The sequence below is a fragment of the Epinephelus fuscoguttatus genome, linkage group LG19 (genome assembly GCF_011397635.1).
Source record: "Epinephelus fuscoguttatus linkage group LG19, E.fuscoguttatus.final_Chr_v1".
Taxonomy (NCBI): domain Eukaryota; kingdom Metazoa; phylum Chordata; class Actinopteri; order Perciformes; family Serranidae; genus Epinephelus; species Epinephelus fuscoguttatus.
Window position 1 is genome coordinate 9,254,052 of NC_064770.1, and position 17,304 is coordinate 9,271,355.

A 17,304-nucleotide genomic window follows, 5' to 3' on the forward strand; every position below is an offset into this window, starting at 1 on the left:
GGGGTAGTAAATGTATATGTACAACAGAAAGAGGAGTGGACTTAAATCTGCGCCCTGGGGAACTCCTGCTTGGGGGGTTAAAGGTGGTTGTGACTACTTTGACTGTGATTTGTCGGTTAGTAATAAAGTTTGAGATGATGGCTTGGGTGGGTTTTTGAAGTTTGAGGTTGGAATGCAGTAATCTGTATCTGAGTCTGTTGTGCCAGAGTTTGTCGAATGCTTTTTCAATGTCAAAAAATATTGCAGGGGTTATTTGGTTTTTGCTGAAATTTCTGTAGATGTCTTCTGATAGTCGGAGTATGTTGTCTGTGGTGGCTCTTCCTTTTCTGAAACGTTACCTTGCCAATGCCTACTCTATCATAGACGTAATGAGGATGTAATGGAGGAGGGGGGAGTAGGCCTTTGGTGGGAGGTGGAGTTGCAGGAAGAGGGGGATGGGACTTTAAAGGAAGGCGGGAGTTGTGGATGTTCAAATTTTTTCTAACTGCTGTGTAAAATGCAAGAAAGGAAACCATGCAGGGAAATAACACTCCCCCAGCTAGGTGTTTGCTCCACCTATTGAATCCCCCCTTCATTCCTCAGATACACCTGCTCCAGTAAAACAACGACATCAAAGGTACAAGCAAAGCACGCCAGCTGCTCTGTTGTTGGCTGCACAAGCGGACAAAAAAGCCTGTTTTTACTTCCTACGCCTGAGAACCTGAGGACCCAGTGGATTCATTTTGTTTTTGATGGAAATGTACCCACAACAACTGCTAAAGTGTTGTATGTGTGTGGTAACCATTTTACTATGGACTGCTTTCTCAACGAGAACAGTACAAAGCAGGACTCGATACATTTCTGAAGATAAAGCATGGATCCGTACCGACTGTCCGTGACCCAACTGAAAACATGGGCGCTGTAAGTTTGACCATTTTTTGTTGCTTTACTGTGAATACCATGATGGCTGTTGAATGTGTTGTTAGCATGGCAGCTAATGTGACTAATAATAGATATGTAGAATGTATACAAAAATAAGTAGTTCTAAAATTAAAAATATTCAAGAGAAATATACAGGAATAAAATAAAAATATCAAAATTGCAGGAGTAAAACAAAAGATCAATTATGTACACAACACAGTGAGAAGTGAGGTAGAGGTTGTAAAAAATGTGCAAAATAGCTAACATGTGTAAGTTTCAAGTGCATTAGTTTCCAATACAGACTAACACACTGGTAGTAAATAATATTAGGAGACGTTCAAGAGAAACTGTGTGAACATCAGCCTCACATGAGGTAACTTTATGGCCATAGTTGTAATTAGGACCGATTGAGGTGTGTGTTCCTACCGTCTGTTAGTCTGCTGGATAGATATGCATATTTACATTTTGGAAGATGTTGGTGTAACCTCTATTTCGTCTGTACATCCGTACAGTTTGCTGCAAAAAGGGATGTTGCATGCCAGACTGACCCACAGGAATCACGCACAGAGTTATCCTTGAGGACTCTACAGCATCACTTCAGAAGTACAGGTAGAACAGGAACAACTTTTTGATTGAATTAATAATCACTTTACTCTTGCCAGGCTTCAATAATTTCACTTATAATGTCATATTGCTCTGTGTTTGTGTGTCATATTGCTAGAGTTTCCTTAATAAGAGTTATATTGGGTTACAGGTGTCCAGGCTACTGTGTCCTGCAAGGATTTTGGTGTTGGGACATTTGCAGATGATCCTCTCTCTTCTTCATCAATACCTAGAAAGAGAAAAAGACTTTCAAAGAGATCTGCTCTGGACCTAGAGGAGGAGGAAGACAACGATGATCCATCAGAGGGCAGCTCTCCAGTGGCAGCTTCACAAGGGCTAGATGCGACCAATGACCATGCAGACTCTGTCACAGCCTTGACAGAGTCAACAGTTTTGTCGTAAGTTACTCTAATGTATCTGTGTGTGCGAGTGCGTGTGTGCTGATGATAGTTTACCTGCTGAAACTAGCATAGAGTGATACAACAGTCCTGCAATAAAATCGATTATCATGATCATCATGAATGAATTTCAGACAGATGCATGTTCATCTTCTGATGTAGTTTAGGCTCATGCTAAAATTTGTTAAATTATACTGACGTGAAGTTTTGTTTTTCACTGGCGGGATTGCCTTTGTAAAAGATCAACCTCTCTGTAAATTGCAGTACAATTCAACCGCACTGCAAATGACAAAAATTGAATATTATAACCTCTTTGACAACAGTTTTTATTGTGGCACTGCTGTTTTTTTACAGCATTGGTACACTGCTGAACACAGCTCATGCTGTTTGAGTGCTCCTAACGTGTTTATAATCTTTTTATAGAGAAGAAGCATCCACTCCCAGCCACAAGATCAAAAAATACATAGTGTATGAGAACTGCATTATGGAGCTGTTTGCTGTGTCCTGTGTGCACACGGGTGTGTGATGTGCGGATGCGGAGACTGGGGACATTCTTGTCTGTGGAGCAGTGGTGCTCACATTGTGAGTTCTACAGATGTCGGAATAGCCAGCCTGTCCTCAGAAGCACTCCAGCCGGAAACCTCCACCTTTCTGCAGCTGTGTACTTGAGTGGAGCATCTTTCTTCAAAACTGAAAGGGTAAATGACGAAGAACTACTCTCCCTCAGAGTCTCTGAATATGGCATGTAATCATGTTGTCTCTATCAAAGTCCATTCAGATCAGATTACAGGCAACAGAAACCTTTTGTGTCCTTTTCATCTACCAACAGGTCTTCAAAACAATGCAGCTGCAGCTATTCCAGTATGACACCTTTCGCCGGCATGCCAGCACATTCATTGGATTGCATTCATTCGCCATTGGAACAATTCACAGGATGTGATGCTGCAGCGGCTCAATCAGGAGGACAAAGTAATAGTTGGTGGGGACATGAGGACTGACTCTGCAGGTATCTATATTTTACTGAAACAGTAAAGTTTACACAGCCATTTGATATTGTGTGAGGTTAAAGGGAGATTGGCATTAACAACTGTTAACACTGTTTTAACAGGTCACTCTGCAGTTTGGGATTTACTCAATGATGGACCTCAAGACCAACACTGTTGTGGATATCCAGTTGGTTCAGGTGAGTAATAAGAAATCAAATTGCAACACGGCTATTCATTTAAATTTGCAATTCAATGTCCATTTGGCTTTTACCAATACTATGTATTTGCATTTTTGTGGTGGGGTGGCAGAGCAATGAGGTGGGTAGTAGCTTCCACATGGAGAAAGAGGGCCTGAAGAGGAGCCTGACACTGTTGGATGCACGTGGTGTGACTCTTGACTGCATTGTCACCGACTGTCATCCACAAATCCAGAAGTTCCTCAGGAAGAGCAAATTTACCCACGATGTCTCGCTTATGGAGAAAAGTACATTTCCTAATTTTCATGTGCAAACACGAGTATAAACACATAAAATTGTGTGACTGCATGGGTGATCAGTTTTTTCTTACAAAAAGTTTGTAAGAAAAAAAGTTTGAGACTGTTGGTATCTCAGACTTATTCATTTTAAAATGCAGGACTTAACATATCACGCAATTTTGGGCTTTTTACTGGATATAAATGTATTTTATATGCACTGTAGGAATTTTAAAGAAACTGGAGAAGATCAGTAAGCTGAAAGGCTGTGAAAAGCTCCAGAAGTGGATGAGAAGCATCAAGAACCACATGCACTGGACTGCAGCTTCCTCAGCCACTGGGCCAGAGAGAGTGGCAAAGTGGACCTCAATCATCAACCATATACAAGACATCCATACACATGAAGATCCTCATTTCCCCCAGCGTCAGCACCCACTGCACCAGACAAGGGATAAGAGGAAATGGCTTTCAGCAGGTGTGTTACTAATGTACAGACTAAAACCTTATCTCCTGACTCATCCTGTTATAACTAGTGATCATATATTATTATTATTATTATTATTATTATTATTATTATATATAAAGGATATAAGGATATCCACACCTAGTGATTCAGAAACTTTTAGAACTCATCACAAATACTGTCATGAATAATTATTACTATACTGTTTTGTAAAATATACATTTTTATTGTGTTTAGGAACTCCTGCCTTAAACAAGCTGAAGAAGTTGCTGATGAACAAAAGGACTCTAAAGGATGTGGCAAAACTGAGCCCCCACCACCAGACTTCATCTGTGGAGGCTTTCCACAGCGTCATCCTTCGTTTTGCCCCAAAGAATGTTCTTTCCATTTCTTGGAATGCTGTGCAGGTAAATGAAACTGTGGTTACTTAGAACTTGTCGGAGTGTGTAGCCTAAGGTTTTTGTCATTATTAACATCTTTGATTTTCTCTTTATGGTACCTCCAGACTCTACCTGGCTGCCATGTACTATAATGAAAACGCTGACCGAGCACAATGCCAAAGCAACAAAGGCGAACCACTCTTCAAGGTCCATTTCCCAAAAGCCATGGAGGGAGAATGCAGGGCTAAGCCAGTTAAGACTGAACCAACATTCAGTAAGTGTTACATGTGTTCATTTTTCAACCAAACAATATCTTTTGTAGTATTGTTGTAAGTATTGCACTCACGTTATAACAATTTAGATAAAGTGTCCAATGTCAGGAGGTATGAAGAAACAGACTTTCAGTCATTGTTTCATAAAACAAAATTTAAAAATGTAAACTAAATCTTTGTGTTGTATCAAACAGAATATGTGGCTGACATGGTGGACCTCATATTTGAAAAGGTCTCTGTTGACCCGACACAGTACACAGATGCTGTTTTGGCCATCCCCATTCCAGAGGACCTCATTGCACAGTTGGAACAGCCTGACAGGGAGGAGGCCATTGCCAGCTATGTGACTTCAATCGAGGGGCGGTCTGAAACCTGCGTAGTGGCTTTGGGCGTCAGGAAACTCCGTGCAGATGCGTAGGACCGCACAGGCCGGGATGACTACCCGGATTCTGTGACCAAGGAAGCCCCAGCACCAGCTCCCAAAACTCCCTGTGGGCTAGATGATCCTTTAACTTTGAAAATGTATGTCAAAACAGTCCTTTGCCATTAAAAAAACCCAAATAAGATATTTAAATAAAAGAAGATACATCTGATAAGACTGTTCATCTGATATCTGCACAAAGAGAGATAATTGTCTTGATGTCCATGAGCAAATCTTGTCTAGAAGAGAAATGTAATGGGGCAACTTCCAGTAGATGGCAGCCTCACCACAAAAACAACACCAAACTCCTTAAAAGCAGCAGTCCTATAAATAGTCACATAAAAATAATCAGCTGAGACATCTTGACTCCAACATTCAATAGTTTTATTGTGAAAAAGTCTTATCTCTTCATACCCTTGCCTTGAAACTGTACAATCAATAATTTAAAAAAAGAAAAATGTTCAGCTTAGTGTTTAAAGAACATTCTCACACACACACACACGCACACACACACACACACACACACACACACACACACACACACACACACTCTCACACACTCACTTCAGAATACTCAGCAGCTTTAGCCAAAAAACAGAATAGTGTTTTACAAGTGTTTTTTTTTGTCCGAGTCATCACCACCATCATCATCATCATCATCATCATCACAACAGTCTGCTCCTTTATACAAACACCCCCACAACAGGCAATATCAGAGGGTGTCCCTGAATCTCCCACCATCCTCTACACACATTTCAATCTTTTTTTTAAAAAAAAGTCCATGAAAATCAAAAATGTAAAGTTTGGGAAAAAAACAATTCTACAAAGAGTCAACAAACACTGAGGAGGTCCATTCAAAAACAAAAGGAAATGCAGGACCAAAACATGGAGGAAAATGCTTGAGTGTTATCACATAACACAAAGTGGCTGGATGTACAATATGACAACATCATTACACCCAGTGAAGGTTTTTATGTTCTGTGAGTCTGCAGCAGCAACAACAGTAAAAGCCTTTTCCTGTTCATCAGAGAGTGGGAAACGTCTTCTGAAAATCTTGGCAACAAGCTTGAGTCAAATTCCTTCTTTCTTAAAACACTGATGCTGACGAAACAAACGCTAATACAAAGCATGAGCTGTCTGATGAGCATCAGCTGTTTCTAAATCTCTGTCTCAGCCTTAAACTCCGGGACACGTAGAGAGTGTAGCCATGAATAAAACCGTCCTGTTAGGGTACAGCAGTTCATTTTTACCCTCTTTAAAAGGACCAAACTGTGTTTCTACACATTTTAACCCATTTATTACAAATTAAAGTAACTGTTAACTGTTCCCCATTTAAAAAAAATGTGTTCTTCCTAGCTTTATTGCAGCTGCTGGTTTCCAGTGGTGGAAGGTACATTTACTCAAGTAACATACTTACACACCCATTTGAGGTACTTGTACTTTTTTTTTTTATACCTAATACTTGTACTCCACTACATCTCAGAGGGAACTGTTGTACTCAATGTAACTTAATGATTTAGTTACTTTGCAGATTCAGCTTAATACAAAATATACATCAACTAATAAATTACAATTAAAATATGAGTACTTTTACTTTTGGTAGTTCAAGTCAATGATACTTTGACTTCAACTACTACTTACTTTTGTACTTAAAGGGAAAGTTCAGATGTTTTAGAAGTGGGGTTGTATATGTTTAAAAGAATTAGTACAGATTCACCAAAGCCACATAATAACACAAAACTAACACAAACTAACCAATCTAGGCAGCCGTAGACCAACTCTCATGCTCTGCGAGGTAAAATTAGTCTGGTGGCTTTGAAGAGAGGTGTACTTGTCAGAGCGGACTGTCTGATGACGAGGTAAAGCAGTGAAAATATTCTAAATATAGTGTACACTTAAACTGATTCTGATTTTTTTTTTTTTTTTTAATGATGGCACTTTTTTAGGGGGCCAACATACTTTTTGCTGCTGCCCCTGTCCACAGCAGTGCACTACTTAGCTTTCGTGTTAGTACTACCGCCTGTTTCTCTAGATTGGGGGCAGGCCAACTGACATATACTGTGGGTGATACACTGGCTGGGTAAGAACATCAATCAACTCCTTTTCAAAAAATTAGGACTATTTCTTCAAGTAAGAGCTTGAATGCAAGACTTTTGCTTGTAATTGAGTATTTCTACTCTGCATTACTACTTTTACTTTGATGAAAGTAATCTTTACCTCAAAACAAATATCTGATTAAAAAAAAAAAAAAAAACTTATCTGATTCATCTGAAGTTGTGAGATGGATAACAGCAGAAAAAACATAATTCTACACATTCCTTTTCTAATTTTATCTTGTTGTAGTAAATTACAAAATCATTTGATCTCTCTAGGTCCCTAAAAGGTCTTAAAATAAAATAAAAAAACACTGATGTAAAGAATAAATCATTTGTAGTAAATGGGTTAAAGCAAGTTAATAGCTTGGTGTGAATTACGCTGCAGGAATCTCACTCTGGATCAGTGGAAATCTTTCCTAAAGCGAGGAGACTTTACCGCGTGAGTCAAGATATCTCAAAGGCAAAGATGACTCCCTGAGATAACCGAGCGAAAGATGGAGAGTCCACAAACACACACTCCATTAACACAGAGCTGACTGGACTGGGCCAGATTTAGGAGGAAGAACACAGTAAACACCTGCCGAAAATGTGGTGTCAAATGGAAAGCAAGCAGCAGCACTTTCTCTATATCATAGAGAAACAACAGTGACAGGCAGATGCTGAGGAGGACTACTGGTGAAGATGAAGAAACAAACCACGCTGAGCTGAGTGGAGGATGAAAGAGCAACGAGGGAGAGGCAGAGCCGGGGCGTACTGATGAAGCCCTCAAGAGATCTATGAAAAGAGCATCTATTATTCAGCAGCTATGAATCATGGGACAGCGTGCGGAGGCGGTGGTGCAGATCAGAGGGAGACGAAAAAGAAGACATGCTGCATTCATTGCTATGGGAGATCCAGTCGGAGCAGTTTGGTAGTTAAAAAGCAGTGACTCGGAAGACTTAACATGTTTGATTACCTTTTCACACCAGTGACTGATACATTGGAGCAGATGTTTCCCTGCTGTTAAACAGTATTTACAACTCATCCACTCGTATTTGCCGTTTCCCACTGGACATGAATGCAGTGGACATGAGGGGAAAAACATGTGGCTGCTAATATTTTAAAAACATCCTGTTTTTTCATGATGATGACAAATAGTGCTCATATTTTAAAGACCAAACCGGTGATATTCTATATTTTTCTTATTGCCGAACATTCCCATGAACAGTCCAAAACTAGCACACAACTAGTGCATTACTAACAAATATTGAGTGTGTCCAAAGCCTCATAAATTTCATTCCTCTGTGCCACAGAGTTCCACTGCTGCCCCACAAAAAACAAGCAAAAGTGGATTAATCTGCAGCTGAAAACAGTCCTAAACAAACGCACCATTTCCTCCCGTTTGTTTGAAATGAACTAAAACTATTGGCTGCCTGGAAGGAAGGTAATAAGGGCTGCAACTAATGAGACATTTAAATATTAGTATTATAATTGATAAAATAGCCATTTGTTTGGTAAAGTGTCACAGAATTGTGAGAAATGCCCATGACAATTTCCTAAAACCTGTGGTGAAGTTTTCAAATGGCTTCCTTTTTCCTATCAACAGTCCAAACTCCCCCCAAATATTCCATTTACTATTACAAGCTTTAAATCCTCAGAATACCTAATGTTTAAAACAGCAACTGTTTTATATTTTAACTTGGCATATTACTTAAACAATTAATTGAAAATATAAAAGAAACTGAAATAGTTGGCGATTACTTCTCTGTTGATCTGTTATAAATAGTTCAATGTCACAGATCACTTATATCAGTCAAGTTTAAAATAAACCAGCAGCTTGCTCCTTTGGGAGATGAGGAGCTGGTCATAAAGGGGAGTGAGTGACATTTAGAGAAAACTAATAAACACGGGTCACTGTTTACTGTCAACATGTGAAATTTCCCATTTTACACAACATGATCCTGTCCAGCTACACTGACTGGTTTCTGTCTCCGCTCATCAGACCTTTCACTGTCACTCTGGCCATCATTTGATATCTGCGCTTCCTTTCCCTCCAGGCTCACGCTCGCTCCACCTCTAACAATTAAATGAATGTATGGAAAGCACGTTAGGACATACTATAACTGACAGTGTGGCAACAGTGTCCATTTTACCTACTGATTTTAAAATTTGGCAGAGAATAGTTAAAGTGACATGGCACTCAAAATCTTTTTACTGTCAAACACTCAACCTCTGTAGGTTTAAAAAGTTAAGTTTGTAGATTTATTTTTTTCAGGAGAATAGCAGCTGTGGTTGTTTAGATTCATGTCTTGTAATTATAAAGCTGATTCCCAAAATGACCAGCCTTCACTGTCTATAGAAACTTCTCTACTGTCCACTGTATGTTCAGCTTATTGCCTTATTATGCCTTAACAGTTAGTTTCAGTAGGCATTCTCAAATAACATGTTTTTCCCCAACCAGCCCAAAACCAAATATTCTCAGTTTTAAAACTGTTTTTTAAAAACATAAAACCAGGCAATCCTTGCATGAGAAAGGCTAAAATTCTACAGATATTTTAGCATTTTGACAAATGACTGATCGACTCATCATTTCAGCTCTAGTTCAAACACTTATTCTGTCCGTAAAAATACGACTTAACACTCTATTTCTACATAATTTGGTTGCGTCATAATGTGCACAGAGGAGGACATTTTTTAAAATGTAGAATTTCACTGGAGTATCAGTATGAGGGAGCAGACAGAACTGAGTGTGTACGTATGTCACATGAATCAGCCTGGACAGGTGGTGGTGTGTACATGTTGCTGCTGCATGACATGGGTGTGACATGACAGGTGAGGTGTGAAATCAGAGATCATGAAGAGCAGGTGTCCCTCAACATTTGGCAGAGAGGCAGAGAGGGGGGAAAGAGAAATGTGAAAGGAGGAGGAAGGAGTAACAGTAAAAACTAATCTCTGCCTAGATCCAGTCAGCACCTCTGGGTGATGCAGATGTATGCTTTCCTTCACCATCTCCACACTACAACTCCCAGAAGCTCTTGGGCCAAAAAGCACAACATCAAGAGCTTCCAATGGGATTTGTTGAAAAATGTGAAAAATATAGTCTTCTCCCATCGACTGTTGTTCTCAAGTTAAAAATACATTTTCACAGAAAGATGGAGACCTCAAATAGGCTGCTTATTTTTTTAAGCGTTGAGTGGTATCCATAGCAACAAGCCTCATTGGATCCCTCGTCAAAGTAGGCGGCTGTGTAAACCACTGAATTATAATAGAAACCTAAAACTCTAATGTGAAAACTGGTTACTGGGGAATATGACTCATCTGTGAATCTTGGGTTGTTTTGGTGCTTTACGCCTGTTTGTTGCAGGTAAGCTGGCTCATTAAAAATGCAGCATGTGTTGCTGAAGCTTACACGTTGTTTATGACCCAAAAAACACTCTATAAGAAAACTTAGGCACAGCAGCTAGTCTGGACCTGATTCAGGTCCTGGTTCAGGTTGCTTCTTTTGGGGGATTTTAGGGGAGTCGTGTATGCCTGAAGGCCTCCACTTCAACTACAACAGCAGGTGGGAAACTTCACTCATCTTGTCACCAAGATTTCCATTTTAGTCAGCGTTACTTAATTTTAAAAAAAAATTTAACTTCCAAAGCACAATGAGTGTTCAAACAACCATTACTGCCAGCTGAGGATAAAAAATGATTATTACAAGTGACCGTTTACTAGTGTCTTGATCATTAGCTTAGTGGTCATTAAAAAAGCAAATAAACTGAGACATGGACAGAAAAAGGTGGGGTTATGACCAGACAGACAGAAGAAAGAAATGTGAGACATAAGAGTGAGGATTTGATCTTGAGGTGATTTCTGTGATGCACTGACACAATGAGGCGTGCATCATGTAGAGGAATTAAATACGGTGGCTTGACTTGGTGAGGGATTTCTGTACATGTAGTATAAACTCCAGCAGTGAATGTGGAGTCTCTTTCTCTCATTTTTGCAGTTGGTAGTAGTGAGTTTCAGGTCTGTGGAGACCAAAAAGTCTGCAGTCTTTATCCTCCGATATCCTGAGGCACCATTTGAGTACCCTCCTCTGGAAAGTACTTCATGCTGTTTAACACGAAGGTGAGAGGTAGCACTCATTCATCCCTTTATCCATCATTCCTGCTCATCGGCTCTTCAGGTTCAGGGATGTGCTCTTTCCTCAAACTACTTACATCCTGTAAATCCATCTCCTGATCCCATGCTGTCATTTATTGTCTCTTATGGACCCTGCCCCGCCCCCAAGAAAGCCATTAATTAGGAGATTTTACAGTTGTTGCGGGTGCAGTTCTGTGGTGGGCTCTGCGGTGGACGGATGGACTTTGAGCGCTTCAAGCTGTTGCCCTTGGAGCCACCGGCCGGGTTGGCTAGCGAGTAAGAGCGTCCGTGCATCATGACGGCGTTCATGCCGTTGGCCATGGAGAAGGACTTAAGATGGGACTTGATGGCAACTGGAAGTGGAAGCTTGTCAATGAGGTGGACCGGCGTGCACGACACGATGGCTCTGCAGCAGAGGTCTTGGAGGCTGAACACTGTGGAAGGAAGTGAACGGTTAAGATGTGCTCATCCTGACATTTAGCACAAACTCCACAGCACAGCACTTACACGCTCTAAACTTTCAAAATTTGAATAGGTGCATAACCGAAATTCATTCATGACTAGACAAACTTAACACATTGTGCTGAGCTGCATCTCTAATCTTCAAGTTCCCATCTTTCAGATAATGTATACCACTTCTCAGTGGCACATCTTGTTGACCTGCTATCTCTATGGATCCCCTATCCCCCCTAGAAAGAAGAAAATGGGTTGATGTTCTCTAATGATTAATTCTTTGGTCTACCTACCCACTGCTCCTCACCCTGGCTCCCTTTCCACTCACCTCTGTTGGGCTTCCAGAACTTCTCCATGCCGTGCCTCATCAGGACGATGCGCGACAGCTCTGTGAAGGACTCGATGACGTTGAAGTTGCACAGAGGGCTCACCTCGAAGAAGGTCATGCCATTCTTCTCAGCGTAAGCCCTTGCCTGCTCCGTGGGAACTTGCCTTTTGAAGGCCAGATGTAGACGGTTACCGACGAGGATTCGAGGCACGCCTGGAGCGTGCTGGGAAGGAAAAAAATCAAAGAATTAACCTTTATCTGTAGTTGCACTTATGAACTTAACATCTTAGTGACATGTTTTGACATTCAAACCTGTTTAACATCATAACAATTATTCCTCTCTGTAACTTTACAAGCGTTCCCAATAACTGTTCTCTGCTAGTCTGAGCTTGCTTTCACTGAGCATGTTCCTTCTTTAATGACATTTTTCTCTTATTTATCAACTCTGGCTGTCCCTAATATTGTGTGTCTGTTTGTCCATTTAACTGTTAATAGAGCATTGCTCTAAAAGAGCAGGTATGTTCAGCCAACCTCCCTTCTCCCTTCCCTTCCCTGCAGCTAGAGCTAGTAAAGGATGACAATGACCATTTTGATCCAGAGCAAGAAATCCTAAAGGGTAACATTGGTATTTTCAACCTGGACCATATCTTCCCATGGTATTGTGTCTAAGTTATGAATTGTATAAGCAGTTTTTAAAAATGGTCCTGTTTAAGGCGAGACTGCTGCAGCAGCAACAGGCTGTAATATAATCCCTGCAGGCAACCGAGCATTGTCAACCTCCATCCATTAAATGTGCTTATTCTAGCCACTGACAGACTCAGATTGGTTTTCTAAGCATCTGATAACATTATAGAAATGATCCCTACAGACATAGACCTTTTTGTCAAAGACAAAGATCCTTTCTGTTTAACCAGAAACAGCCCTGAAATCTCTTATCATCAAATCAACCAGACTCCAAATAAACTTAAATAAACTGTAATTTTATCATTGTAAACACACCTCATTCAAACTCCTAGAAACCATCTTGGTTAGTCTTTCCGCTGTTACAACAATTACCAACTCCACAGCTCTATGCAGGCTAAGCTTTATTTAAATGGAGTCTGGTGTATTTGGCAACTGCGATTTCAGGTCTGTTTGTGGTTGAACGAAAAAGATTTTACTTTCTCAACAAAAGGTCTATCTCTATAGGGATCCTTTCCATAATGTTGTCAGTTGTCAGACACTAATAACAATCCGAGCATGTCAATGGCAAGAACAAGCACTTTTGGTGGACGTAAACGGCTGGTACCCAATTTTCCACTGGGATCAAAGCCTGTTTCGCTGCTGCCAGCTGCAGCCCTCTTACTCAATACTGGGCCAATTTCAAAAGCTGCTGCTCCCATTAATAGCTTACACACAAAAACATGAAGTAGGGTCCAGGTTAGAAAATACCAAAGTTACCCTTTAATAGTTACTGACAAGATTGCCTTGAGATATCTGTGTACGTCTTAAATGTGGAATCTTATCAAGATGTCATGAAGCTTGATTTATAGCTGAAACAAACATCTTCTCAAATATTACAAACTATTTTTATGCTCCCAATCCACAAATATTTCGAGGTGTTTAAATGAATACAGCTTATCCAAACCTTTTCAAAAATAATTTAAACAGGAAAGTTGACTACATTAAAACAATCTCAGTTACAAGGTACCTCCAGTTGATTAAAAGCTTCAGTCAGAGATAGAAAGTGACTAAGAGACATTGTGCTCACACACAGTGACCAGCGGAAGCTTGTTATTAATTCAACAAGTTCCAGGAAGCAGCATGTATCCTGTCCTGCCACTCTGGCTCAGGTCTCTCTAATTCATCCCCATCTGTCCTGACAAACTGAATGAAACATGATTGCAGCGAAAGGCCAACCTCTCTCCTTCTTCACTCCCCCTGACTGTCACCACTCATCAGCCTCTCTTCACAGTTTTTCTCCCTGTTGCCTTTTCATGCTCAGAGTCTCTACACCGAGGTCGGTCTTATACCGGCAGCAGCAGCAGCAGTCAGTAACAGCTGTGGTTTCTACAAGCATTAGGCTTTGTACTTTGCCACTGGCGAGTAAGATCTTTGGTAATAAATAGATGACTCTCACATTTTTGAGTACTGATGCTATCACAGATTTTTTGCTATATGTAAGCTAGTGTGGTAGGTTTTTAGTTTTTGTAGTTATGTTTGACATATTTTTATGAAATGTTTTATGTATCTTCTATGCTTTAAAGCTTTGGTAGACAGAAATCTGGAAAAGGCAAAAAAAAAAAAAAAAAAAAAAAAGATATACGCAATCACTTCATGCAGTAACCCAGTGTTTTCAATACATTATTTTATTTCATCGTCGCCTTGACCAGCTCTCTCTCTTTATCAGACTACAAATGAGACAAGCTTGGCTAGCCACCCCACTGTCCTTTCATCTCTCTCCCCACTGCTGTTGACTGCTTCACCAGGAGGAGAGCGAACACCAGCTGTAGCAACTTGAATTTGGCCAACATGAACCCCCCCAACACAGGCTTGCAGAGCAGGCTGGTGGCCAGCAACAGTGCCAAGTCTAACATGGGTCCCGGCAGCAACAGAAAGTTTTCTGATCGGGCAGGGAGTCAAGGCTATCTGGTCCCCTGGAGCTGGGGTTTTCCCTGGCTGGTTTTGGGTTGCTGCAGCTGCTGACAGGTAATCCATCTTTGGAGCTGCTGCGCGCTGTCCTTCTGCAGAAGTGGTCTGTAGCGGCGGGGAGTTAGGCAGAGGACACACTATGATTTGAAGCTCTAGCTAACGCTAGCTACATAAAGTTGAAGTGGGGCCACAGCTGTGAGCTTTTGGCTCTGGTTAGCAGAAGGCTAAACCATTAGCTTAATTTTCTCTCCACCTCTGAAACGCCTCACTGATGGTGATACATTTTATTTTTGGTTATTATCAGACCCTCTTTTAGACACTCTTTAAGTCTATAAGTCTGTCTTCCTTTTTCAGGTTGCTTTGCAGTGTAGGCAGTTGTTGCCAATAATGGGATAGCAACTTTCTCTGCAGGATTCTCCACCATTGAATCAGGCTTCCTCCGAAGGGACGTGCAAGTGCATCTGCATTTGTAGAACAGCCAATAGGAATGCCCTCTCTCTGAAATGACCTGTGATTGGCCCGAGTCTCCTGTCACTAGCCAGATTTTCTAAAGCCTGAAAACAGAGTGAAGAGGAGGTGCAGAAGTCTAGTTTTCTCCCCAAGACCACTTGAATTACAATTTACTCAAAGTTTATTATGGGATTTTTGCCCCATGACACCAAAATTAAACTGCCTACCTCAGTTTAAGGTTTATGTGTGTGTTTCACCAGGCTGCAAGACATATTTCCCTCTGAGGACAATAAAGTTTAAGTATTAGCTGTTAAAAAGTGACGTGTTTTATGTTTTTGTATTTGGATAACAACAGAAGTGGGTATGTTTTTTGTCACTGTGAGAGACAACAGCCAATTATTTCAGAATAATAGCTGTGCTTTGTTGATCTGACTACATAGTTCCACAGCACTGAGACACTGAGATAATGCCCAAACAACAGTTCATTGACAAAAAAAAAAAAAAGAAGTCAACATTGTTGATAATTGAGTAATCGTTTAAGTAAGTTATTGAGCAAAAATTGCAAACAAAACAAATTCACTGTCTTTGATTTTGAACAAAACTATTTCAGGAAGTTGCCCTAACCCCACGAACTGAAATATAGGAAGGGCATTTTGACCTTAACAGTGCACCTCTCTGCACACGATTTAACTTTCAACATCCAGAAATTTTTCATCCCTCCATCTCTACTTTATTTCTGTCCTTCAAAAGTGCCCGACAACCACACCACGTCCGTGGAGGTGGAGCAGGAAAGGCCAAACTGAAACATACATTCCACAGTCCAAAAATATCACGCCGCACACACACACACACACACACACACGCACACACACACACACACACGGACACACACACACGGACACACACACACGGACATCCTCTTTGTGTCGCAGTCAGCAGGAAGGACATGATGAGAGTAGCCCACACATCCTCGCACGCACACACACAGGTTGTCTTAAGTGATTCACTTAACTCCCTCTATTGACCCTTTGTCCCATCTTATAAATGGGAACATGAAGCCTAAAAGCAAAACAATCAAATCAATCGTCCATGAAACCTGCTGCATTAGACGATCCAGCTGGATTGCTGCAGCAATAAAAAAGGGAAAAAAAAATAACAACAAAAATTCATTCGATTGATGATGATTTATAGATAAAATATTTTTCTAATTTTTATATTCTTCTGGTGCCATCAGTTCTGCCCTCTTGCGAAAAAATTCAGTCTATTCATAGTAAAAGCTTAGTCTGCAAAAGGTTATTTTAAAGATCCAAACTGATCCACAACTGAGAGAAATCATCACTTTAGACAATATCAATAAACCTGTATCACAAAGGACGTTTAACTCTTAGTCTGGCTCTCTCTGGCTTTGTTGGCTTTATTGAGCTTAACACTGGTGATGCTGGATAACTGCATCATACAGCTGGATATCAAGTGGCTGAGTTAAATCTGGGTAAAAGCCATCAACAAACGGAGTGGAACCCCGAAATAAAATCAGCTCAATTAATATGCAGCTATTAGTGCCATTATTATGGCTGTCGGTGTGGTAAATTATCCCTCTGATAGAAGCATCTGTTGAAAGCCAGAATGGAAACAGGGTTGTGTAAAAAATAATCTCTAACATGATTTCCGTTTACAGCAAAGTGATTCCACTGATATATAAGAAGGTCTCTATTGCTCTTAATCACTTTTTTCCCAGTGATGTGATTGGTCAGTGGGCATGCTGTTGACAGATTTTAATCTTATCCTTTAGAACAGGCTGGCCATGCAGCATAGGTTACCATGTTGATCTACCCCGGTTAAAAGTGAGACGACTTTGTGATAATGGGAGAACCTGAGTTAAAGGAAGAGTTCACCCAAAAACAATATAAATTGTATGTAGTACTCACCTCCCTGGCCTTTCTATGGTCCAAGAAAAGTTTTCCATGAAATGGTGTTAAGGAAAGCGCATGCTTGCTTGTGCTTTGAATTGTATCATACAAGGATTGTCAATTCAAAGCATGAGCGAGTAAACACACACGCATGCATAACAAATTCCTTCATTGGAGGATACTACGCTTTAGCAGTTGTTTAATGAAAGTAGTTGTGTTTGGATTTCCATGAGCCCAAGATTGGATACAAGACATTTGGATAATGCTGCACAGGAATCTTCAGAACATTTTTCAGATGTTTTATAACCTTTTTTTCTGGGACCATAGAGAGCATAGGGGAGTGAGTATTATGTACATTTTATATTGGTTTTGAGTGAACTATTCCACTGAGCCCAAAGACATCAAAATAATCCCAAAATGACCAACATCTGTCA

General features: G+C 40.5%; 2 protein-coding genes and 1 long non-coding RNA gene across 3 annotated transcripts in view; 2 read left to right on the top strand and 1 right to left on the bottom strand.

Moving 5' to 3' along the window:
• Positions 1–510: 510 nt before the first annotated feature.
• LOC125879555 (uncharacterized) lies at positions 511–1,876 on the top strand. The gene is made up of 3 exons (XR_007447950.1): positions 511–900; positions 1,413–1,509; positions 1,737–1,876. It is a non-coding gene; the product is annotated as an uncharacterized LOC125879555 (long non-coding RNA).
• A 1,163-nt stretch (positions 1,877–3,039) lies between these two features.
• Positions 3,040–5,070, top strand: LOC125879540 (uncharacterized). The gene is made up of 6 exons (XM_049561480.1): positions 3,040–3,084; positions 3,197–3,371; positions 3,586–3,834; positions 4,060–4,229; positions 4,328–4,476; positions 4,669–5,070. Exons 1-5 carry the CDS (start codon positions 3,040–3,042, stop codon positions 4,352–4,354), a joined length of 666 nt encoding a protein of 221 aa, XP_049417437.1. The 3' UTR covers positions 4,355–4,476; positions 4,669–5,070.
• A 457-nt stretch (positions 5,071–5,527) lies between these two features.
• The window catches only part of LOC125879551 (ras-related protein Rab-40C), a 28,943-nt gene continuing 17,166 nt past the window's right edge, over positions 5,528–17,304 (bottom strand). Inside the window, exons 5-6 of the mRNA XM_049561497.1 lie at positions 11,883–12,105; positions 5,528–11,535 (exon numbers count right to left, since the gene is read on the bottom strand). Coding sequence (XP_049417454.1) covers positions 11,261–11,535; positions 11,883–12,105 — 498 coding nt within the window. The 3' untranslated portion in view covers positions 5,528–11,260. The remainder of the gene's footprint in view (positions 11,536–11,882; positions 12,106–17,304) is intronic.